General features: G+C 45.3%; 1 protein-coding gene across 2 annotated transcripts in view; it reads right to left on the bottom strand.

The window, feature by feature from the left end:
* Positions 1 to 25,371, bottom strand: part of LOC122940240 (protein phosphatase Slingshot homolog) — a 215,846-nt gene that overhangs the window by 151,560 nt on the left and 38,915 nt on the right. For both annotated transcript variants that reach the window (XM_044296773.1, XM_044296774.1), the window contains exons 5-7: positions 23,090 to 23,161; positions 22,945 to 23,010; positions 22,675 to 22,863 (exon numbers count right to left, since the gene is read on the bottom strand). In XM_044296773.1, coding sequence (XP_044152708.1) covers positions 22,675 to 22,863; positions 22,945 to 23,010; positions 23,090 to 23,161 — 327 coding nt within the window. The remainder of the gene's footprint in view (positions 1 to 22,674; positions 22,864 to 22,944; positions 23,011 to 23,089; positions 23,162 to 25,371) is intronic.

Below are 25,371 nucleotides of genomic sequence, written 5' to 3'. Positions count from 1 at the left end.
AATAATTTTTTTACAACTACAAAGACAGTAAAAAGTGATAATCAGTGATTTCAGTAAGGAATTCCTTTTTGACCAAATAATATGAAGCCTGCTACCACGACAAGGTAGACTCTTTTAAGCAGGACCCTCCACTAACACTAACTACACTACCTGTTCTAATCTGCCCTAGCAATCTTCTCCTGGCACATTTAAAAAAAAAAAAAAGCACAAGGTTTACTGTTACAGTGTTACGTACCGTTATGGGGGGAATCTGTGGAGGACACACCGTTATGGGGGGAATCTGTGGAGGACACACCGTTATGGGGGGAATCTGTGGAGGACACACCGTTATGGGGGGAATCTGTGGAGGACACACCGTTATGGGGGGAATCTGTGGAGGACACACCGTTATGGGGGGAATCTGTGGAGGACACACCGTTATGGGGGGAATCTGTGGAGGACACACCGTTATGGGGGGAATCTGTGGAGGACACACCGTTATGGGGGGAATCTGTGGAGGACACACCGTTATGGGGGGAATCTGTGGAGGACACACCGTTATGGGGGGAATCTGTGGAGGACACACCGTTATGGGGGGAATCTGTGGAGGACACACCGTTATGGGGGGAATCTGTGGAGGACACACTGTTATGGGGGGGTCTGTGGGTGACGCACAGTTATGGGGGATCTGTGGATGACACTCAACCACTCTCAAACCCAACTGGTCAAACTTGTTAAATGGATCCCAAACACAATATGCACAATAACACCCCCTCCAACACTTAATTAACCCCTTCATGGCCTAAACATTTTTTTCAAAGCTGAACACAAAGCTAAATAGGGCTGGGTGGGCTGGCAAGGGAGGGGTTAATAACAATGATGGAGTATCATGGCCCTGTGGGATAATCCAGAAAACAGCTTTGCATTTTACCCCTGAGCAAAGACCACACAACAAGTTGGACATGCAGTACTTTTAGTCCGGCGGCCTTTCGCCATGCACTGCCGTGCTGTGCAGAGATGGGCGGGCTGGAGGGACGCGCTGGGCGGCATTTTGTGAAGGTAGACTGAGCCTCTAGGTGCTGAAAAGACGCCCCCATAGCACCTAGAGGCTCATTAGCATATCAATAAATGTTTGTTTTTTATGGAAACGGCTGCACAAAAAGCTATTATAATAGCATTGTTTGGTAGAGCAGACACTAGCGGATCGCTAGTGTCTGATAGCTAATTATGTCAAAATGATGTGGTAGAAACCCTTTAACCCCTTAGGGACCCATGACGTACCGGTACGGCATGGTTCCCGAGTCCTTAAGGACCCATGACATACCGGTACGTCATGAGTTTAAATTGAGATTGTGGCGCCCCAGGGGTTAATCCGCACAGGATGCCGGCTGAAATCATTCAGCCGGCATCCTGTCACAACGCCTGGGGGGGTCATATGACCCCCCCGTATCGGCGATCGCAGCAAACCGCAGGTCAATTCAGACCTGCGGTTTGTTGCTATTTCTGCTGTTTCTGATCGCCGCGGTCCCTGACCGCGGCGATCAGAAACTTTAGTGTGGCTCAAATATATAGTGATCACCCCCCCCTGCACCCCTGCATGATTTTAGCCTGGTGGGAGGTGCAGGGGGGGGGTGTTGCGGGCGGTGTGGGCGGTGCGGGAGGCGGGCGGTGCGGCAGGCGGGATCGCCATCCCCCGCCCGCCTCCCGCCGAATAATCGTTGGCTTCTAGTGGGTATACCAGGGTGCCAGCACATTGCTGGCACCCTGGTATAAACGGCTGACATCTGTGAATGGATGTCAGCCGTTTAACCCTTTCCATACAGCGGTCCGTACGGACCGCTGTATGGAAAGAGTTAACAGTAAGATGCGGCTCCCTCCCTCTCCCATCGGGGGGCTGCTGTGCCTTTGCAGCCCCCCGATGGGAGAGGGAGAGAGCCCCCAGACAGCCCCCCGAAGCCCCAGTCCTTACCCTTCCCCGTCTGCGAAGTTGTGGCAGACGGGGAAGGTTCCCATGGCAACAGGATGCCTGCTCAGGCGTCCTGCTGTCCATGGTGCTGAACAGATCTGTGCTGAAAGCATAGATCTGTTCAGTGTAAGTAAAATACAGTACAGAACCCTATATAGGTTCTGTACTGTATTATGCAGACACCAGACCCACTGGATCTTCAAGAACCAAGTGGGTCTGGGTCAAAAAAAAAGTAAGAAAAAGTGCAAAAAAAGTTAAAATCAAAAAACACATTTATCACTAATTAGAAATGAAAAAAATAAAATTCCCTACACATGTTTGGTATCGCCGCGTCCGTAACGACCTGATCTATAAAACGGTCATGTTACTTTCTCCGCACGGTGAACGCCATAAAAATAAAAAAATAAAAACTATGAGAAAATTTAAATTTTGCCCACCTTACTTCCCAAAAAAGGTAATAAAAGTGATCAAAAAAGTCGCATGTACGCCAAAATAGTGCCAATCAAACCGGCATCTCATCCCGCAAAAAATGAGACCCTACCCAAGATTATCGCCCAAAAACGGAAAAAACTATGGCTCTTAGACTATGGAAACACTAAAACATAATTTTTTTTGTTTCAAAAATTTAATCATTGTGTAAAACTTACATAAATTAAAAAAAGTATACATATTAGGTATCGCCGTGTCCGTATCGATCGGCTCTATAAAAATATCACATGAGTTAACCCCTCAGGTGACCACCGTAAAAAAATAAAAATAAAAACGGTTTAAAAAAAGCAATTTTTTGTCATCTTACGTCACAAAAAGTGCAATAGCAAGCGATCAAAAAGTCATATGCACCCCAAAAATAGTGCCAATAAAACAGCCATCTCATCCCGCAAAAAATGAGACCCTACATAAGATAATCACCCAAAAACTGAAAAAACTATGGCTCTTAGACTATGGAGAAACTAAAACTTTTTTTGTTTTAACAATGAAATCATTGTGTAAAACTTACATAAATAAAAAAAAGTATACATATTAGGTATCGCCGCGTCCGTGACAACCTGCTCTATAAAATTACCACATGATCTAACCTTTCAGATGAATGTTGTAAATAACAAAAAAAAAAATACGGTGCCAAAAAAGCTATTTCTTGTTACCTTGCCACACAAAAAGTGTAATATAGAGCAACCAAAAATCATATGTACCCTAAACTAGTACCAAGAAAACTGCCACCTTATCCCGTAGTTTCTAAAATGGGGTAACTTTTTTGGAGTTTCTACTCTAGGGGTGCATCAGGCGGGCTTCAAATGGGACATGGTGTAAAAAAACCAGTCCAGCAAAATCTGCCTTACAAAAACCGTATGGCATTCCTTTCCTTCTGCGCCCTGCCGTGTGCCCGTACAGCAGTTTACGACCACATATGGGGTGTTTCTGTAAACTACAGAATTAGGGCCATAAATAATGAGTTTTGTTAGGCTGTTAACCCTTGCTTTGTTACTTGAAAAAATATATTAAAATGGAAAATCTGCCAAAAAAGTGAAATTTTGAAATTGTTAACCCTTTAGGTGTTGCACAAGATATAATGGAAAATAGAGATACAAAGTTTTTAAAATCAGTTTTGAATACCTTGAGGGGTGTAGTTTCTTAGATGAGGTCACTTTTAGGGAGTTTCTACTCTAGGGGTGCATCAGGGGGCTTCAAATGGGACATGGTGTCAAAAAACCAGTCCAGCAAAATCTGCCTTCCAAAAACCATACGGCGCACCTTTCACTCTATGCCCCGCTGTGTGGCCGTACAGTAGTTTACGGCCACATATGGGGTGTTTCTGTAAACGGCAGAGTCAGGGCAATAAAGATACAGTCTTGTTTGGCTGTTAACCCTTGCTTTGTTAGTGGAAAAAATGGGTTAAAATGGAAAATTAGTAAAAAAAATGAAATTCTCAAATTTCATCCCCATTTGCCAATAACTCTTGTGCAACACCTAAAGGGTTAACAAAGTTTGTAAAATCTGTTTTTAATACCTTGAGGGGTGTAGTTTATAGAATGGGGTCATTTTTGGGTGGTTTCTATTATGTAAGCCTCGCAAAGTGACTTCAGAGCTGTAGTGGTCCCTAAAAATTGGGTTTTTGTAAATTTCTGAAAAATTTCAATATTTGCTTCTAAAGTTCTAAACCTTGTAACATCCCCAAAAAATAAAATATCATTCCCAAAATAATTCCAACCTGAAGTAGACATATGGGGAATGTAAAGTCATCACAATTTTTGGGGGTATTACTATGTATTACAGAAGTAGAGAAACTGAAACTTTGAAATTTGCAAATTTTTCCAAATTTTTTGTAAATTAGGTATTTTTTTATGCAAAAAAAATATTTTTTTTGACTTCATTTTACCAGTGTCATGAAGTACAATATGTGACGAAAAAACAATCTCAGAATGGCCTGGATAAGTCAAAGTGTTTTAAAGTTATGAGCACTTAAAGGGACACTGGTCAGATTTGCAAAAAATGGCCAAGTCCTTAAGGTGAAATAGGGCTGAGTCCTTAAGGGGTTAACCTGTGACTCGATTCTTTCTTAGACTCCCTGTACTTGTGTCAGTGACTCAGAGCTGCAAGTGCTTGCCTTGCCTCAGCTCTGATTGGTTGGTGGGCGGGGAGGGGAGGGGCTGGAAGAAGCAGCTTCCACTCTAGGATCAGATTACACTCCTCCCGAGTCCCTCCCTGCTGCCAGCGTGAGCAGCTCTGCTATTGTGTGCTGTGTGACTTACTGACTCAGTCTGAGCGGCTTCACACGGATCGGTTCAGTGAACTGAATCGATTCAAATGAATGATTCGTTCATGAACTGGACATCACTAGCAAGGAATGATCATTTGCCCCCCTCTAGCGATGCAATAAAGTTTTTGTTTTTTTTTAACATAGGAACTGGCCAGCCCCCCCCCCCCCCCCGGGTCTGGGCCCCTTACTGGGGTATCGGCTGTACCCCCCTGATGGCGGCCCTGCTCCTTTGTATCCCCATTTATGCAGATGACCCCCATCTGTCTCTTTTGCAGCTTCCTAGTGTCCACCAGGCTGCCATGCACAAGAGTCACTAGACTACCAGAGTCCAACAGAGCTTGAACGGAGTGTCCTTCAATCACCAAGCTGCAAGTTGGTCGCTCCATATCTGGGGTCGGCAAGGCAGAGTAGGCAGGTCCTGCAAACAATGACCTCCTCCGCCCACAGTCCTTGACATCGCTAGTAAACAATGTTTTCCTCCCGGACATGGGGCCTTTCAGCCAGCACCGCTATCTGCTCCACCAGACTTATTAAGCGATTGCTGTTCTCTGAAACCAGCTTGCGTAGTCTCCATGAACAACGGATTGGTTTCCTGCTGGTTAGAATTCACCTTTTGGAGCTGTATGTTAGCCTCGACCAGCTGTTTCAGCACTTCCTCCATATCGGCAGTGTTTGATTTTTCAGAACAGCAGAATTAACCCAGGACATAAAACTTGCTGGATTTTTGTGCCCGCATCCTCCACCATATATAACGGGATTAGCTCACAGGACCACCGTCTCCTGGGATAGACGGGCGCTATAGGCACATAAAACACAGTCCAGTCCAAGCAAGTATGGTGCAACTGGCCTCAGCCAGATTTATTGACTTTTGCAGAAAAAGAAATATTAAACAAAACAGTTCAAAACAAATGAAATACCTGGCCGTCTGGACACTACGTCTAAACAGGCAGTAGTCCCTAACTACATGAAACTGAGCCTTGTGCCCAGCTCCATAAACCAAACACACTGTTGTTTTCCACTCACCCAGCAGGGTTCTTCCCAGGAGCAGAGAGATCAGCTAGTGAGACATTTGCCCTTTTATAGCACATTCAGGTTCCAAGGTGATAAGCCACAGTTACCCTGAATACCTGGAGTGGCTAATTGGAGCAGGGACCCACCCAACTCTCCCTGCTCCAAGCAGCAAGGCCCTTCTAACCAGGTTTCTTAACAAAACCCTTGCAAAGAGAAAACCTAGTTTTCCTTGCTGTCAATTCCCTGGCTGCTTTTTAGAACGTATAGGACAGGAACCTAGGTGAAATGTAAACTCCTACCACTTTTCCCCTGGTCCTGTCACAATAGTCATCTGGAAAGGGGATTACAACACCACGATAGATCTGTTAATCAACCGTTCGGTTTACTCATTCCATGACACGCCCTCTACAAAAGTCCTAGCTTCGTTGTTAACGGACTTACAGCTTTGTGCCTCATGGTGCCTACTAAACCCCTCTACACATGATTATACTTTTTATTCTAATGTTCATAACTCCTATAAATTATTTTTTTGAGATATACACACACACACACACACACACTGCCTGTCAAAAAAGAAATAAATAATTGGCACCAAATAAAAATTATGGCACGCATTCGCTGTGGCATTGTTTCGATAAGCTTATGCAATGTCACAATATTTATTTCCACCCAGTGTTGCATTAATTTTTCACCAAGATCTTGCATTGATGATGGTAGAGTCTGACGGCTGCGCAAAGCCTTCTCCAGCACATCGCAAAGATTCTCAATAAGGTTAAGGTCTGGACTCTGTTGTGGCCAATCCATGTGTGAAAATGATGTCTCGTGCCCTTTCACAATTTAAGCCTGATGAATCCTGGCATTGTCATCTTGGAATATGCCTGTGCCATCAGGGAATAAAAAAATCCATTGATGGAATAACCTGGTCATTCAGTATGTTCAGGTAGTCAGCTGACCTCATTCTTGGAGCACAGACTGTTGCTGAACCTAGACCTGACTAACTTCAGCAACTGCAGATCATAGCACTGCCCCCCACAGGCTTGTACAGCAGGCACAAGGCATGATGAGTGCATCACCTCATTTGCCTCTCTTCCTACACTGATGAGCCCATCACACTGGAACAGGGTAAATCTGGACTCATCAGACCACATGACCTTCTTCCATCAACGATCTCGATCATTCCGAATTCCTTGAATACGATGGGTCCCTACTATCCTTGGAGTTTTTAATAATGCATTGGACAGTTCTTAACCCAATTTTAGTAATTTCTGCAATCTTCTTATATGTTTTCTCTGCTTGATGCATGCCAATGATTTGACCCTTCTCAAAACAGACTAACATCTTTTCCACGACTATGAGATGTGTCTTTCAACATGGTTGTTTAAGAAATTAGAAGCAACTCATTGCACCAGTTGGGGTTAAATAACTTGTTGCGAGCTGAAAGATAATTGCCCATGCAGTAATTATCCAATAGGAGGCTCATAACCATTTGCTTAGTTAAATCCAGGTGGCACCTTTTTTTTGGACAGGCAGTGTATAATATATATACATACATATATACATATACACTCACCTAAAGAATTATTAGGAACACCTGTTCTATTTTCTTCTTAATGTAATTATCTAGTCAACCAATCACATGGCAGTTGCTTCAATGCATGTAGGGTTGTGGTCCTGGTCAAGACAATCTCCTGAACTCCAAACTGAATGTCAGAATGGGAAAGAAAGGTGGGCTACAACAGCAGAAGACCCCACCGAGTACCACTCATCTCCACTACTAATAGGAAAAAGAGGCTACAATTTGCACGAGCTCACCAAAATTGGACTGTTGAAGACTGGAAAAATGTTGCCTGATCTGATGAGTCTCTATTTCTGTTGAGACATTCAAATGGTAGAGTCCAAATTTGGCGTAAACGGAATGAGAACATGTATCCATCATGCCTTGTTACCACTGTGCAGGCTGGTGGTGGTGTAATGGTGTGGGGGATGTTTTCTGGGCACACTTTAGGCCCCTTAGTTCCAATTGGCCATCGTTTAAATGCCACGGGCTACCTGAGCATTGTTTCTGACCATGTCCATCCCTTCATGACCACCATGTACCCATCCTCTGATGGCTACTTACAGCAGGATAATGCACCATGTCACAAAGCTTGAATCATTTCAAATTGGGTTTCTTGAACATGACAATGAGTTCACTGTACTAAAATGGCCCCCACAGTCACCAGATCTCAACCCAATAGAGCATCGTTGGGATGTTGTGGAACGGAAGCTTCGTGCCCTGGATGTGCATCCCTCAAATCTCCATCAACTGCAAGATGCTATCCTATGAATATGGGCCAACATTTCTAAAGAATGCTATCAGCACCTTGTTGAATCAATGACACGTAGAATTAAGGCAGTTCTGAAGGCACAAGGGGGTCCAATAGTATGTGTTAGTATGGTGTATTAGTATGGTGTTCCTAATCATTCTTTAGGTGAGTGTATTATATATATTTTGTGATACCAATGCTGGATTGGTAGTGGAAGGGAGGTAAATTTCCCCTAGATTCCTCTCCTATGTAAGTAGCAGCTGAAAGAATCTCACCCCTGAGGTAATTAATGAAGCAGCACTGAGGGTGGGGATATAACAGAGCTAGGAGGTCAGGCTCTCTCTCTCTCTCTCTCTCTCTCTCTCTGCCTGGGGACACAGAAAGCATGTCTGTGTGAGTGAGCAAACTGTGAGTACTAGGTTGCTGAAGCATTGTTTTGTGAGCTGGCTGGGAGAAGCCCTCCAGCAGATAGATAGGAACCTCTAATGTTTAGTAAGTGCCGAACAGGCAAGACATTTCTTTTCTTGTTTTATTTTATTTGTGCAACCTGCTCAATAAACCTGGCTCCAGGCCAGCTTAAAACTTCTACCTTGGTGGCTGGTTGGAATTGTGTGAAACAGACAAGTGTCCTTTGACCCCAGCAAAGGCGATCCCGAGCTTATCCCCCCACAAGTGGTGGCTTGGAGCGGGCAACACGTTAAAAGTCTGAAAATGGATGACGTAGTAAAGGCCCTGATACAGTCTGTGGCAGCCCAGCAGGAGGCAACCAGAGAACAACAGCGTACAAATGCAGCCCAGCAGGAGGTAACCAGAGAACAACAGCGTACAAATGCAGCCCAGCAAGAAGCAAACCGCTTACTGTCTGCACAGCTAACCACCCCGATAGAGGCCGCAAATAAAGACAGACAAATCTTGCAGGAAGTGGTGCAGCGTGTGGCAAGTCTTCCAGTGGTACAGCCAGGAAAAGAGCAGACAACTTTCCATGTGGGTCATTTTTTGCAAAAGATGACAGCAGAGGATGATGTGGAAGCTTACCTGGCTACATTTGATAGGACAGCAGTGCGGGAAGTGTGGCCAAAGCCACGGTGGGCAGGACTGCTAGCCCCGTTTCTTGCAGGTGAAGTGCAAAAAGCTTATTTTGATCTGGAACCTGAGGCTGCCCAGGACTATGATAAACTTAAGTCTGAGATCCTGGCTCGGCTAGGTGTTACCCTAGCAGTTAGAGGACAACGAGTACATCAGTGGACATATAAAATGGACAAACCACCACGCTCGCAGATGTTCGATCTCATCCATTTGGCCCGAAAACGGCTACAACCCGAGATGCTATCAGCACCTGACGTCGTGCAGCGTGTGGTCCTCGGCAAGTTCCTGAGGTCACTACCCCCAGCCCTAAGGAAGTGGGTGAGCCACGGGGACCCGAATACAGCAGACTAGCTTATTGACCTGGTGGAGAGATACTCTGCAGCTGAGAATCTTCTAAATAACTCTCTCAGTTCTCAGCCCCACGGAGTCCGAGGGTTCCGGGTAAGACTGTTCCGGGGCTTAAGGGAACTGGGAGAAATGTAAAGACTAAGTGAAGAAGACAACGAGACTGTGGGCTCTGGAAAGCTCAAAGGGTATAATGTTGGACTAAACAAAGGTCCCATAACATGTTTTCGGTGTAATGGGTTGGGACACATTGCAGTGAACTGTCCTATGACTACTGAACCTATGCAATGTGATGTTGCCTTTTTGAAAAAACGCATGTCAATGTTTGCGCAAGTGGTGTGTGCTGCGGCAGGTTCAGACAGTGCGGAAAAACATTTGTGTGAATTAAAAGTGGATAATAAGCGTGTGACTGCGCTGCTAGACTCAGGGAGTAACTCTGGTAGTAACTCTGGTGAAAGCAGGCCTTATAGCCCCCTCTGACAGTCAATCAGACACGTTCACTGTGACTTGTGTGCATGGGGATGTATGTGAATACCAGACTACTCTTGCTTATATTACCACACCCTATGGGTCTGTGTGTCATAAAGTTGGAGTAGTCCCAGCACTACTGCATGAGGTTATTCTTGGGAGAGATTCTCCACATTTTTGGAAATTATGGAAATCCAAGTTGGAAACAAAAAGAAGTACACCGCAGATATTGACAGCATCCGATATAGGCCCAGAACTATTAGAGGATTCCCCACTAGGGGATGTAGTTGAGCTATCGGCAGATAGCTCCACCCCTTTTCCATTCTCTGTTATGGTAGGGGATCTAGATGAGTCCACATGAGAGACTGAGACTGAAGGGGTAGCACTTCAGGGTATGCCTGACCTAGACGTTCGGAAAGACGACTTTCAAAGTGAGCAAATGAAGGACCCCACCCTTACACGGGCCAGAGAGAATATAAAAGTGATAAATGGGAATCCTGTGGAGTCCGGTGCTAGGCTGGCTTTTCCCTACATGGCTCTAGAGAACGATTTGTTGTATCAGATAGACAAGAAGAGAGAGGAGGTGGTACAGCAGTTAGTGGTCCCAAAGCCCTACCGGAGAACTGTTCTGGATCTGGCACATGGACACATTATGGGTGGCCATTTGGGGATCCAGAAAACTACTGAAAGGATTTTAGAGAGGTTTCTCTGGCCTGGAATGCATGGAGACATTAAAGCATATTGTGAAGCCTGCCCTCGGTGTCAGATTACAGCCCCTATGCCCCATTTCCGGAGCCCTTTGGTGCCCCTGCCGATTATTGAAATACCCTTTGAGCGCATTGGGATGGATTTAGTGGGTCCCCTAATAAAGTCAGCTCGGGGTCACCAGCATATCTTAAGTCATAATGGACTATGCTACCAGTTACCCCTAGGCCATACCTTTGCACAATACCTCATCAAAGACCATTGCAAAAGAACTGGTCCAGGTGTTTAGTCGGGTTGGTATTCCAAAAGAAATACTCACAGACTAAGGGGCGCCCTTTATGTCTAATGTCATGAAGGAGCTTTGCAGGCTTTTTAAAGTTACCCAGCTACGTACGTCAGTCTATCATCCCCAAACTGACGGATTGGTTGAAAGATTTAATAAAACCCTAAAACAAATGCTGAAAAAGGTGGTAGATAAAGATGGCAAAAATTGGGACCTTTTGTTCTCATATCTGCTGTTTGCTGTAAGGGAGGTTCCACAGTCATCCACAGGGTTTTCACCTTTTGAGCTTGTATATGGTAGACATCCACGTGGTTTAATAGATGTGGCTAAAGAAACATGGGAAGGACAGGTCACACCGTACAAAAGTGTAATAGAGCACGTGTCCCAGATGCAGGACAGGATTTCATCAGTCATGCCAATTGTTAAGGAACATATGGAATTGGCTCAAGGAATACAGAAAATGATTTATGATTGAGGGGCCAAGATTTGAACATTTGCGCCAGGGGATCGAGTACTAGTTCTCGTCCCTACCGTGGAGAGTAAATTCTTAGCTAAATGGCAAGGTCCATTTGAAATAATTGGAAGAGTAGGTGGGGTGAACTATAAAGTATACCAACCAGGTAAAAGGAAGCCAGAACAGATTTACCATATAAATCAGTTAAAACCTTGGAAGGACCGGCCAGTCCTGGCAGCAGCACTTGCTCCAACCATCAATAATGGGGCAGCAATACCTGCTGTCAGAATAGCCAAAACTCTGTCCGATGTCCAAAAGAAGGAAGCTAGATTGTTGGTCGCTCAGAACAGAGAATTTTTTTTCAGAAAAGCCAGGGCAGACATCACTCATAAAACATGACATCATAACTGAACCTGGGGTTAAGGTCCATGTAAAACCTTATAGTATTCCTGAGGCCAGACGAGAAGCAGTCTCAAAAGAAGTAAAAGATATGTTGGAGTTGGGAGTAATTGAGGAGTCTCATAGTGAATGGTCAAGCCCAATTGTGTTAATTCCAAAACCTGATGGCACCATAAGGTTCTGTAATGATTTTAGGAGGTTAAATACTGTGTCTAAATTCGATGCATACCCTATGCCACGAGTGGACGAACTTATAGACCGACTTGGTACAGCCCGTTACATTACGACCTTAGACCTGACAAAGGGTTATTGGCAAATACCCCTAACGGACGCTGCCAAAGAGAAGACAGCATTTTCCACACCTGACGGCCTATTCCAATATGTAACTATGCCTTTTGGACTACATGGGGCCCCTGCAACATTTCAGCGGCTAATGGACAGAGTGTTAAGACCACATAGACAGTACGCGTCTGCTTATCTTGATGATATAGTGATACACAGTGCAGACTGGGAAACACACCTACTCAAAGTACAGTCAATGATTGATTATTTGAGGAGAGCAGGGTTGACTGCAAACCCCAAGAAATGTAGCATTGGCCTCGAAGAAGCCAAGTACTTGGGTTACATTATTGGGAGAGGGGTAGTCAAGCCCCAAGTTGACAAGATTGAAGCTATACAGAACTGAGGTCCTAGACCCCACATGGAATGAAGGTCGTGCCACTGACTTTCACAGTTCGGAGGAAGAGGCAGTGGTGAGACCGAGCCAACAGCGTAGCAAAAGAGGGAGCAGTGGGCAAAAGCAGAACACCCGCCGCCAAGAGACTCCGCCTGCTACTGACCGCCACCATCTGGGACCGAGCACCCCAAAGGCAGCTTCAAGGAGTTCCCTGGCATGGCACTTCTTCAAACAATGTGCTGACGACAAGACCCGAGTGATTTGCACGCTGTGCCATCAGAGCCTGAAGCGAGGCATTAACGTTCTGAACCTGAGCACAACCTGCATGACCAGGCACCTGCATGCAAAGCATGAACTGCAGTGGAGTAAACACCTTAAAACCAAGGAAGTCACTCAGGCTCCCCCTGCTACCTCTTCTGCTGCTGCTGCCTCGGCCTCTTCCTCCGCCTCTGGAGGAACGTTGGCACCTGCCGCCCAGCAAACAGGGGATGTACCACCAACACCACCACCACCTCCGTCACCAAGCATCTCAACCATGTCACACGGCAGCGTTCAGCTCTCCATCTCACAAACATTTGAGAGAAAGCGTAAATTCCCACCTAGCCACCCTCGATCCCTGGCCCTGAATGCCAGCATTTCTAAACTACTGGCCTATGAAATGCTGTCATTTAGGCTGGTGGACACAGACAGCTTCAAACAGCTCATGTCGCTTGCTGTCCCACAGTATGTTGTTCCCAGCCGGCACTACTTCTCCAAGAGAGCTGTTCCTTCCCTGCACAACCAAGTATCCAATAAAATCAAGTGTGCACTGCGCAACGCCATCTGTGGCAAGGTCCACCTAACCACAGATACGTGGACCAGTAAGCACGGCCAGGGACGCTATATCTCCCTAACTGCACACTGGGTAAATGTAGTGGCAGCTGGGCCCCAGGCGGAGAGCTGATTGGCGCACGTCCTTCTGCCGCCAAGGATCGCAGGGCAACATTCTTTGCCTCCTATTGCCACCTCCTCCTACTCGACTTCCTCCTCCTCTTCTTCCACCTGCTCATCCAGTCAGCCACACACCTTCACCACCAACTTCAGCACAGCCCGGGGTAAACGTCAGCAGGCCATTCTGAAACTCATATGTTTGGGGGACAGGCCCCACACCGCACAGGAGTTGTGGCAGGGTATAGAACAACAGACCGACGAGTGGTTGCTGCCGGTGAGCCTCAAGCCCGGCCTGGTGGTGTGTGATAATGGGCGAAATCTCGTTGCAGCTCTGGGACTAGCCAGTTTGACGCACATCCCTTGCTTGGCGCATGTGCTGAATTTGGTGGTGCAGAAGTTCATTCACAACTACCCCGACATGTCAGAGCTGCTGCATAAAGTGCGGGCCGTCTGTTCGCGCTTCCGGCGTTCACATCCTGCTGCTGCTCGCCTGTCTGCGCTACAGCGTAACTTCGGCCTTCCCGCTCACTGCCTCATATGCGACGTGCCCACCAGGTGGAACTCCACCTTGCACATGCTGGACAGACTATGCGAGCAGCAGCAGGCCATAGTGGAGTTTCAGCTGCAGCACGCACGGGTCAGTCGCACTACAGAACAGCACCACTTCACCACCAATGACTGGGCCTCCATGCGAGACCTGTGTGCCCTGTTGCGCTGTTTCGAGTACTCCACCAACATGGCCAGTGGCGATGACGCCGTTATCAGCGTTACAATACCACTTCTATGTCTCCTTGAGAAAACACTTAGGGCGATGATGGAAGAGGAGGTGGCCCAGGAGGAGGAGGAGGAGGAGGAGGAGGAAGAGGGGCAATTTTTAGCACTTTCAGGCCAGTCTCTTCGAAGTGACTCAGAGGGAGGTTTTTGGCAACAGAAGAGGCCAGGTACAAATGTGGCCAGCCAGGGCCCACTACTGGAGGACGAGGAGGATGAGGATGAGGAGGAGGTGGAGGAGGATGAGGATGAAGCATGGTCACAGCGGGGTGGCACCCAACGCAGCTCGGGTCCATCACTGGTGCGTGGCTGGGGGGAAAGGCAGGACGATGACGATACGCCTCCCACAGAGGACAGCTTGTCCTTACCCCTGGGCAGCCTGGCACACATGAGCGACTACATGCTGCAGTGCCTGCGCAACGACAGCAGAGTTGCCCACATTTTAACGTGTGCGGACTACTGGGTTGCCACCCTGCTGGATCCACGCTACAAAGACAATGTGCCCACCTTACTTCCTGCACTGGAGCGTGATAGGAAGATGCGCGAGTACAAGCGCACGTTGGTAGACGCGCTACTGAGAGAATTCCCAAATGTCACAGGGGAACAAGTGGAAGCCCAAGGCCAAGGCAGAGGAGGAACATTTCACTAACATGGTGGAACAGTACGTGTGCACACCCCTCCACGTACTGACTGATGGTTCGGCCCCATTCAACTACTGGGTCTCTAAATTGTCCACGTGGCCAGAGCTAGCCTTTTATGCCTTGGAGGTGCTGGCTTGCCCGGCGGCCAGCATTTTGTCTGAACGTGTATTCAGCACGGCAGGGGGTGTCATTACAGAGAAACGCAGCCGCCTGTCTACAGCCAATGTGGACAAGCTGACGTTCATAACAATGAACCAGGCATGGATCCCACAGGACCTGTCAGTCCCTTGCCTTGTCCAGATGAGACATTAACTACCTCCCCTTAACCATATATTATTGTACTCCAGTCTCTCTCTCTCTCTCTCTCTCTCTCTCTCTCTCTCTCTCTCTCTCTCTCTCTCTCTCTCTCTCTCTCTCTCTCTCTCTCTCTCTCTCTCTCTCTCTCTCTCTCTCTCTCTCTCTCTCTCTTAAAACTTCTACCATGGTGGTGTATCTCTATACACACATACACTATATTTTTTATATATATACACACACAGTACAGACCAAAAGTTTGGACACCTTCTCATTCAAAGATTTTTCTATATTTTCACGACTATGAAAATTGTAGATTCACACTGAAGGCATCAAAACTATTAATTAACACATGTGGAATTATATACCTAACAAAAGTGTGAAACAACTGAAAATGTCATATTCTGCGTTCTTCAAAGTAGCCACCTTTTGCTTTGATTACTGCTTTGCACACTCTTGGCACTGTCTTGATGAGCTTCAAGAGGTAGTCACCTGAAATGGTTTTCACTTCACAGGTGTGCCCTGTCAGGTTTAATAAGTGGGATTTCTTGCCTTATAAATGGGGTTGGGACCATCAGTTGCGTTGTGGAGAAGTCAAGTGGATACACAGCTGATAGTCCTACTGAATAGACTGTTAGAATTTGTATTATGGCAAGAAAAAAGCAAAGAAAAACGAGTGGCCATGATTACTTTAAGAAATGAAGGGCAGTCAGTCTAAAAAATTGGGAAAACGTTGAAAGTGTCCCCAAGTGCAGTCACAAAAAACATCAAGCGCTACAAAGAAACTGGCTCACATGCGGACCGCCCCAGGAAAGGAAGACCAAGAGTCACCAGCCTCAGAAATCGCAGGTTAACAGCAGCTCAGATTCGAGACCAGGTCAATGCCACACAGAGTTCTAGCAGCAGACACATCTCTAGAACAACTGTTAAGAGTAGACTGTGTGAATCAGGCCTTCATAGTAGAATATCTGCTAGGAAACCACTGCTAAGGACAGGCAACAAGCAGAAGAGATTTGTTTGGGCTAAAGAACACAAGGAATGGACATTAGACCAGTGGAAATCTGTGCTTTGGTCTGAGGAGTCCAAATTTGAGATCTTTGGTTCCAACCACCGTGTCTTTGTGCGACGCAGAAAAAGTGAACGGATGGACTCTACGTGTCTGGTTCCCACCGTGAAGCATGGAAGAGGAGGTGTGATGGTGTGGGGGCGCTTTGCTGGTGACACTGTTGGGGATTTATTCAAAATTGAAGGCATACTGAACCAGCATGGCTACCACAGCATCTTGCAGCTGCATGCTATTCCATCCGGTTTGCGTTTAGTTGGACCATCATTTATTTTTCAACAGGACAATGACCCCAAACACACCTCCAGGCTGTGTAAGGGATATTTGACCATGAAGGAGAGTGATGGGGTGCTGCGCCAGATGACCTGGCCTCCACAATCACCGGACCTGAACCCAATCGAGATGGTTTGGGGTGAGCTGGACTGCAGAGTGAAGGCAAAAGGGCCAACAAGAGCTAAGCATCTCTGGGAACTCCCTCAAGACTGTTGGAAGACCATTTCAGGTGACTACCTCTTGAAGCTCATCAAGAGAATGCCAAGAGTGTGCAAAGCAGTAATAAAAGCAAAAGGTGGCTACTTTGAAGAACCTAGAATATGACATATTTTCAGTTGTTTCACACCTTTTTGTTATGTATATAATTCCACATGTGTTAATTCATAGTTTTGATGCCTTCATAGTCATGAAAATAAAGAAAACTCTTTGAATGAGAAGGTGTGTCCAAACTTTTGGTCTGTACTAATATATATATATATATATATATATATATATATATATATATATATATATATATATATATATATATATATATGAAAATCCAGCGGGAGCACCACCCAAGACTGGGGTGCAAAATCCACAAGGGCAGCAGCAATGCCCCAACAATATGGCTTGAGAAAAATAGGACTGCACTCCAGATAAAAGTGAAAAATAAGTGAAACTTTATTCACCCATGTTATGGCAACTTTGCGACGTTTCGGCTCACAAGAGCCTTCTTCCAGCATAGAAACAGTGAAAATGACGACATATAAAGGCATGTCTAAAGTGACTAACCAATCGTATTTTGATTACAATCATGAATAAATTAAAAACATATGTTGCATATAAACAAAGTGCATGTGCGTAAAGTGACTTGTGCTTAAGGCCTCTTTCACACGGGCGTCATTTTTTTTGCCCGGATAAGAGCCGGGTGCGTTGCGGGAAAATGCGCGATTTTTTCTGCGCAAGTGCAAAACATTGTCATGCGTTGCACTCGCGTGAGAAAAATCGCGCATGTTTGGTACCCAAACCCGAACTTCTTCATAGAAGTTCGGGCTTGGGATTGATGTTCTGAAGATTGTATTATTTTCCCTTATAACATGATTATAAGGGAAAATAATAGCATTCTGAATACAGAATGCATAGTAAACCAGCGCTAGAGGGGTTAAAAAAAAAAATAAATAATTTAACTCACCTTAGTCCACTTGCTCGCGAAGCCCGGCATCTCCTTGTGTCTCCGCTGCTGATGAACAGGACCTGGGGTGAGCTGCTGCATTAAATATCGGTTAAGGACCTTCGATGACATCACTCCGGTCGTCACATGATCTTTTACCATGGTGAATCACCATGGTAAAAGATCATGTGACGTACCATGTGATGACCGGAGTGACGTCATCAAAGGTCCTTAACCGATATTTAATGGAGCAGCTCACCCCAGGTCCTGTTCATCAGCAGCGGAGACACAAGGAGATGCCAGCTTCGCGAGCAAGTGGACTAAGGTGAGTTAAATTATTTTTTATTTTTTTTAACCCCTCTAGCGCTGGTTTACTATGCATTCTGTATTCAGAATGCTATTATTTTCCCTTATAACCATGTTATAAGGGAAAATAATAATGATCGGGTCTCCATCCCGATGGTCTCCTAGCAACCGTGCGTGCAAATCGCACGGCATCCGTACTTGCTTGCGGATGCCATCCGATTTTCACGCACCCCATTCACTTCTATGGGGCCTGCGTCACGTCAAAATCGGAAAATATAGAGCATGCTGCGATTTCAACTGAACGCACAAGTGATGCGTTAAAAACATCGCTCATGTGCACAGCCCCATAGAAATGAATGGGTCAGGATTTAGTGCGGGTGCCATACGTTCGCCGCACGGATCGCACCCGCACGGAAAAGTCGCCCGTGTGAAAGGGGCCTAAGAGATCCGCATCACAAGAACCTTATCCTTGCGTGTTAATCACATAAATGAATAATATATGAATAATACAATGTGTACAATAAAGTGAACAAGTATACCAGATAAAGATCGTAGAAATCGCACCTCTAGATGCAATGGCGTCCGCATACACCATCGTGTTTCCTTGAGCGTCTCCGTTCCTTCACTGCGCATGCCCAGATTCGCGTCATCCTCTCTGTCATACAGCTTTCATGTGACGCATGCGTTACATCCTAGTTACACCAGAGGCACCATTTTAGCAAAGGGCAACATTGCCCAACAATTACATAGATATAATGCATAAGTGCCTTCAATGAGCAGAACACTTTCCTATATGATATATTCAGCCGCAGTAGGTGCATCCTACTAAATCAGCATGTGAGGAAGGCGCCAACTTTGTCAAGATGGATCCTACCCACTACGCGGCATGTGTCAGAGGGGGACACGTCAATTTACCCAACCGGCACCGCCAGTTTAATTGCTGAAAAAACGCAGCCTTAAGAGGAATTCTTAGAGGAAAGCATTGCAAATAGAAATAAGAGAAAATATTTTTTCTTTTTATGTCTGGAAATACGCAGTGAGAAGATTTTAGATGTTGCAGCACAATTCCATTGTCAATCAAATATAAGAGATTATCTGGTTAAAGCAGATGTAGGTCCTAAAAGACATGTCATTCAGCGGCCGTTGACGCAGGCGGGACTGGGATGTTTCCCGTGTCTCAACTGCGTCAACTGCCGCTATATCTGCAAGTCAAAATCTTTTGTGCATCCACTTACAAAAAAAGAATACCCCATTAGATTCCATCTGACCTGTGTGTCATCATACGTAATCTATGTTCTATCATGTCCATGTAATCTAATATATGTAGGGGAAACATCTACAGAACTGAAGGTTAGGTTAAACAATCATAGGAATTAAATTAGGAAAAGCCGCACCGATTTACCGGTTTCCAGACATTTTGGATCCCTTCATCATGGTGAACGGGATCCAAGATGCTGGATAATCGACCATATTGCAATGCCCAGGAGAGGTGGCGACCGTCTGGCAATCTTGAAAAAGCAAGAATTAAGATGGATTCATGTCCTTGATAGTCTGCACCCAATAGGGCTTAATGTAGAATTTAGATGAAAAGTCTGTTTTGAGGCTGAACCAGATTTTCCCAGCATGTGTTGTTCTTCCTTCTTAGTTTGGTATATCTGTGCCTTGAAACGGTGATAATACCAAAAATGTATATTATACGGAGTAATTGATCTGTAGTTAATTTGTCAATTTCTCTTTGCCTTTTAGAACTATATTGTGATTTTATAATAAGTTTGGATGGAGATCGTTGAACTGGCCCTCTTTGATGACAATGGAATTGTGCTGCAACATCTAAAATCTTCTCACTGCGTATTTCCAGACATAAAAAGAAAAAATATTTTCTCTTATTTCTATTTGCAATGCTTTCCTCTAAGAATTCCTCTTAAGGCTGCGTTTTTTCAGCAATTAAGCTGGCGGTGCCGGTTGGGTACATTGACGTGTCCCCCTCTGACACATGCTGCGTAGTGGGTAGGATCCATCTTGACAAAGTTGGCGCCTTCCTCACATGCTGATTTAGTAGGATGCACCTACTGCGGCTGAATATATCATATATAGGAAAGTGTTCTGCTCATTGAAGGCACTTATGCATTATATCTATGTAATTGTTGGGCAATGTTGCCCTTTGCTAAAATGGTGCCTCTGGTGTAACTAGGATGTAACGCATGCGTCACATGAAAGCTGTATGACAGAGAGGATGACGCGAATCTGGGCATGCGCAGTGAAGGAACGGAGACGCTCAAGGAAACACGATGGTGTATGCGGACGCCATTGCATCTAGGAGGTGCGATTTCTACGATCTTTATCTGGTATACTTGTTCACTTTATTGTACACATTGTATTATTCATATATTATTCATTTATGTGATTAACACGCATTATATATAGCAGTCTATAATATAGGAGTCTAATTTTTACGTTGAGAATTAATAAATTTAGTTTTTTTATTTCTTTATTTGGCATTAATGGCAGGCGGCTAAGCTCATCCAAAGGGGTCCAGAGAGGGGTTCACCCAGCTTTCACTCTTCCTGCCTTTGTCCCTTTCTCAGCCTCAGATCCACCCCCCCACCTCCATCAGCCTCCCATCAGACCCCCCAGCCTACATCAGCCTCCCATCGGACCCTCCCCACCCTCCATTAGCCTCAGATGAGCCCCCAGCAACCAATCAGACCCCCCAGCCTACAGTTCTTCTGACCCCCCAATCAGACCTCAGATCAGACTTAGGCCTCATGCACACAACAGTGCAGTTTTTTGCGGTGCGCAAACCACGGATCGGCAAAAAACAGAAGCAGACGCAATTTACGGAACGGGCGGCCCATTGTAGAAATTCCTATTCTTGTCCGCAAAATGGACAAGAATAGGACATGTTCTATTTTTTTTGCGGGGCCAAGGAACAGAGCAACGGATGCTGACAGCACACGGAGTGCTGTCCGCATCTTTTGCGGCCCCATTGAAGTGAAAGGGTCCGCATCCAAGCTGCCAAAACGGCGGCTCGGATGCGGAGCCAAACAACGGTTGTGTGCGTGAGGCCTTACTGTACCTCTCCAGCTCCAGACGCCGCTGCCCCTCCCTGGTCTTCTTCCCGCCACGTGGGACTGTGACCCAACAGCGCACAGTGTCAGATCATAGTGCGCACCTACTTGCACTAGGTCCTGACACTGTTTGTGTCAGGACACAAAGCGGGGGACGGAAGAAGACCAGGGATGGTGAGTACAGCCAGTGAGCTTATGTCTCACTGATGCGGGACTTTCTCATTGGGAACACTCCTACCTCCACGTGTCCTATATGCACACAATCAGACACAGGCTTTTTCCACTGCTTCTGGGGATGTCCCTTGATCCAACAATTTTGGAAGAGGGTTGAATCTTGCGCTCTTGCTCATCTGGTAAACTTTATTCCCCTCACACCCTCATGTGCCATTTGGGCCATTTAGACCACCATGCACGCAAATGGTGAAAAAATTACTCTTCATCTCCAGAGTGGCCCGTAAAACCATCTTGGAGGAATGGCTTTCCCTTAATTTATGCCATCTGACTACCTGCTGTGCTCTTGCCTGGTGGTCTTGACAAGGCAGTCCATGCACTTTTTCCACAATAACCCTCTTTTTTCCCCCTTTACTACCCCATGTTGACCCCCATTTCTTATTCCAATTCATAGCTACTTTCTTTTTCAATAGTATTCAGACTATTCTGACTTTACTTCTTGTATGTGAACACTAGCCACAGCAATCATCTGGAGCTAAGGCTTTTTTGGGAGTTTCTCATAGACTTCAGACTTTTGTAGTTTAACATGAATATCTTTATTTATCCAGCCATAAACGATTCATCAATAATACAGCTATGTTTTGGGCTTAAAGATCTTACAGCCCTTTTTCAAACATGTGTATAAGTGCACTCTCTTGATGATGGCTGCCATACCTGTATTATTGATATACCATTCATGGCTGGATAAAGATATTAATGTTAAACTGCAAAACCTGGCATTCCATCAGAAGTTGTCTAACCTTACTACCTGAATATCTATTTGATAGTAGAGTCTTATTTATATACTTATATATGATAGCTCAGTCACATTTCATTATTATGGTATCAGTTTATGCACTATATGCCAAAATGGCATTGCTCACCTGTGAGCTATCTGTATATGTGGTTTACCTCTTACCTCTAACTTTGTCGTCTTGTTTGTTTGGAAATTTAAAGGGGTTGTCCAGGTTCAGAGCTGAACCTGGACATACCTCCATTTTCACCCAGGCAGCCCCCCTGACATGAGCATTGGAACAGTTCATGCTCCGATGCTCTCCTTTGCCCTGCGCCAAATGGCGCAGGGCAAATGCATTTTTCTGAGTTCCGGTGACGTACCGGGGCTCTCTATGGGGCTGACAGGCAGCCCGGTGACGTCACCGGCACTGATGGGCGGGATTTGGCTCTGCCCTAGCCAGTAAAACGGCTAGGGCAGAGCTAAAGCCCGCCCCTCAGAGCCGGTGACGTCACCGAACACACCGCTGGGCGGAAGTTACCGCCCGGCAGTGTGTTATTGAAAACACAAGAGCCCGTGCTCTGCGCGATCTAGCGCAGGGCACTGGAGCGCATCGGAGCAGGAGATGCTCCGATGCCAGGCTCAGGAGAACTGCCGGGGTGAAAATAAGGGTATGTCCGGGTTCAGCTCTGAACCCGGACAACCCCTTTAATAAAACACAAATGGGGGGGGAAGGGGGAGGCGTTTTTCAAACTTGTACTTCAATTACACAAAATGTCCACTGTCAGTCATCTCTTACCTCTCTGGGGTAGTGGGATCTTTCCGTGTAGATGTGATGTCGGACATGGCAGTCCATGCATTAATACACCCCTGGGGTGAACGGTAATGATCCAGATAATATACCAGCCCAGTACATAGACTGGAACCTGGAATATAGTTATTTACCTCTGCAGCCTCACAAGCTTTGTGGAGCATCTGCAGTAGTGCCCTACAATGACATAAAACGACATGGTTATATAAGGATAGTAAAAAAGGGTCAAGTCAATAGCTATCTGTATTATTAACTCACCACATTGTTTGCACAGAAATAGGTTTAAATGCCCTGATGTCCATCCCGCACGTAACACTAAAGCCACTGGAAACACAAAGCAGAAGGTTAAAAATCTAGAGCGAAGCGTTACAGAAATATATCTTCAAATTGTCAGTGCACTCACCCATCTCCATCTAGGAAGACCTGTGTATTGCTCCACACCGGTAACACCGTGCCAACTGTGCAAGTATTAGACCTAAAAATCAAGAACATAAACAGGACAAGAAAATGGTTAGATTGGAGCCCACGTGCCCCAATATCTCTGCTTTCATTAGTTGATATATATCACCAACATTATGATTGCTTTTGAGGAGCATTTATAGCTATTTTTAGGTTAAAAGGGTCAGTATTTATTTGTTAGCTATATAGCACCAACATATTCCACATTGGAACTCACAATATAAAATCTCTATAAGTAGAAGTATATCTTTGGAGTGTGGGAGGAAACCAGAGTACCTTGGGGAAAACCCATGCAAACACGGGAGAACATACAAGCAGTATTTGTATGGCCGAAAGCCACCAAGTTCCCTTTGGATCCCATTATAGTCAATAGCTATGGCCAGTTCAAGGTACGGTAGTCAATGAGGCCCATCAGGAAGGTGACAGTACCCGGCAATGCCGGATCCACTGCAGATGTGAAACTACATGGGACTACTAGCCTAATCTAGATCCTAGTCAGCAAAAGAAAGGGTTTTTTACTACCAAGTACCAACATGAAATTCTCTGTGTAGTTGCAAAAAAGGGCTGAATATTACAAATACAATGTCAATCAGCTGCTTCTAAGACTACCAAAATATTGTCATGCATTAAACGAGGCATGGACTCGAGGGGCAGGGATGTAATACTACCACTTTACAAAGTTTTGGTGCGGCCTCATCTGGAACATGCAGTTTAGTTCTGTGCACCAGTCCATAGAAAGGATGCTTTGGAACTGGAAAGAGTACAAAGGACTACAAAGCGACTAAACTGATAAGGGGCATAGAGGGTCTTAGTTATGAAAAAAGATTAAAATAATGAAATGTATTTAGTCTTCAGAAGAGACATCTAAGGGAGTACATGATTAACCTATACAAATATATAAATGGGCCATATAAAAAATACTGTGAAAAACTGTTCCATGCAGGGCTGTGGAGTCGGTAGATAAATGCTCCGACTCCGACTCCTCCGTTTTTTGTACTTCCGACTCCGACTCCTCTGTATTTAATATGCGAATGTATTTTATACATTCCTTGAAGGAAAGAAAGAAGTTCTTCTAAGCTTTTCTAGCACAGAGAGGTAGTTGGGCAGAAGCTGCTGCCTTCTCCTTTGTGTGCTGATCTTCTGCTGAAGACAGGGCAGTGGGAGGATCCAAGAAGGGACATTTATTTTAAAACATGATTTCCCTAGAAGAATCCCATAGTCATGTTTAAAGTTTAAGATAACATTCTGAGTTTACACGTTTTATAGCCTTAGCTGAATGACAGCAGTTTTTCCAATGGTTTACAGCAGGGATGTCAAACTCGTGGCCCTCCAGCTGTTGCAAAACTACAACTCCCATCATGCCTGGGCATACTACAGCTATCAGGGAATGATGGGAGCTGTAGTTTTGCAACATCTGGAGGGCCATGAGTTTGACATCCATGGTTTACAGCTTCAGTCTTGAACTATTGACCCTCCATTCCCTTCACTTATACAAGTGTCTCTAGTCCTGCAAAACACATATTTACTTAATCCCTTATCAGTGAGAGGCGAGGTAAACCATGGGCATTGTGTTCCCTGTAACATCAGAACACAACACAATGGAAAGTATATGTATTGCCACTCCTAATTGTGCATTGCGTGCCATATAGTGAAGCATATGAAAAGCATGCTTCTTCACATCACTGAACGCGTTTGTTTTGTGGTTACGTGAGGCACTGCATGCATTGGCCTTTATTCTTACAGTAGAGAAGTCATTAATTATAACTGTTTATGAATTCGGACATTTAAACTTGCTTTTTTATTTTTTTATTCCAATTTAAATTTAGTAGGAGTCGGAGTCGGTTCATTTTTTGCCGACTCCGACTCCAGGTACCCAAAATTGACTCCGACTCCGACTCCTCGACTCCGACTCCACAGCCCTGGTTCCATGTAAAATGCCCTGAAAAGACAACGGGACACTGCCTCCGACTGGAGAAGATAAAGTTCAGTCTCCAGAAGGGTCAAAGCTTCTTTATTGTAAGAACTGAATCTGTAGAATAGATTTCCTCAGGACGTGGTCACAGCAGGAACAGTGGACAGTTTTAAAAAGGGTTTAGATGAATTCTTAAAAGTAAATTACATTAATGCTTATGAAAAAGTGTAGAAATCCCTTGGTTGAACTTGATGTACTTATCTCTTTTTTCAACCATATTAACTATATAAGTGATCCCTCAACAGTGGCCTCAA

This window comes from Bufo gargarizans, chromosome 6, assembly GCF_014858855.1.
Source record: "Bufo gargarizans isolate SCDJY-AF-19 chromosome 6, ASM1485885v1, whole genome shotgun sequence".
Taxonomy (NCBI): Eukaryota; Metazoa; Chordata; class Amphibia; order Anura; family Bufonidae; genus Bufo; species Bufo gargarizans.
Note: the sequence above shows the minus strand (reverse complement) of the source record. Positions and strands in the feature narration are given on the sequence as shown.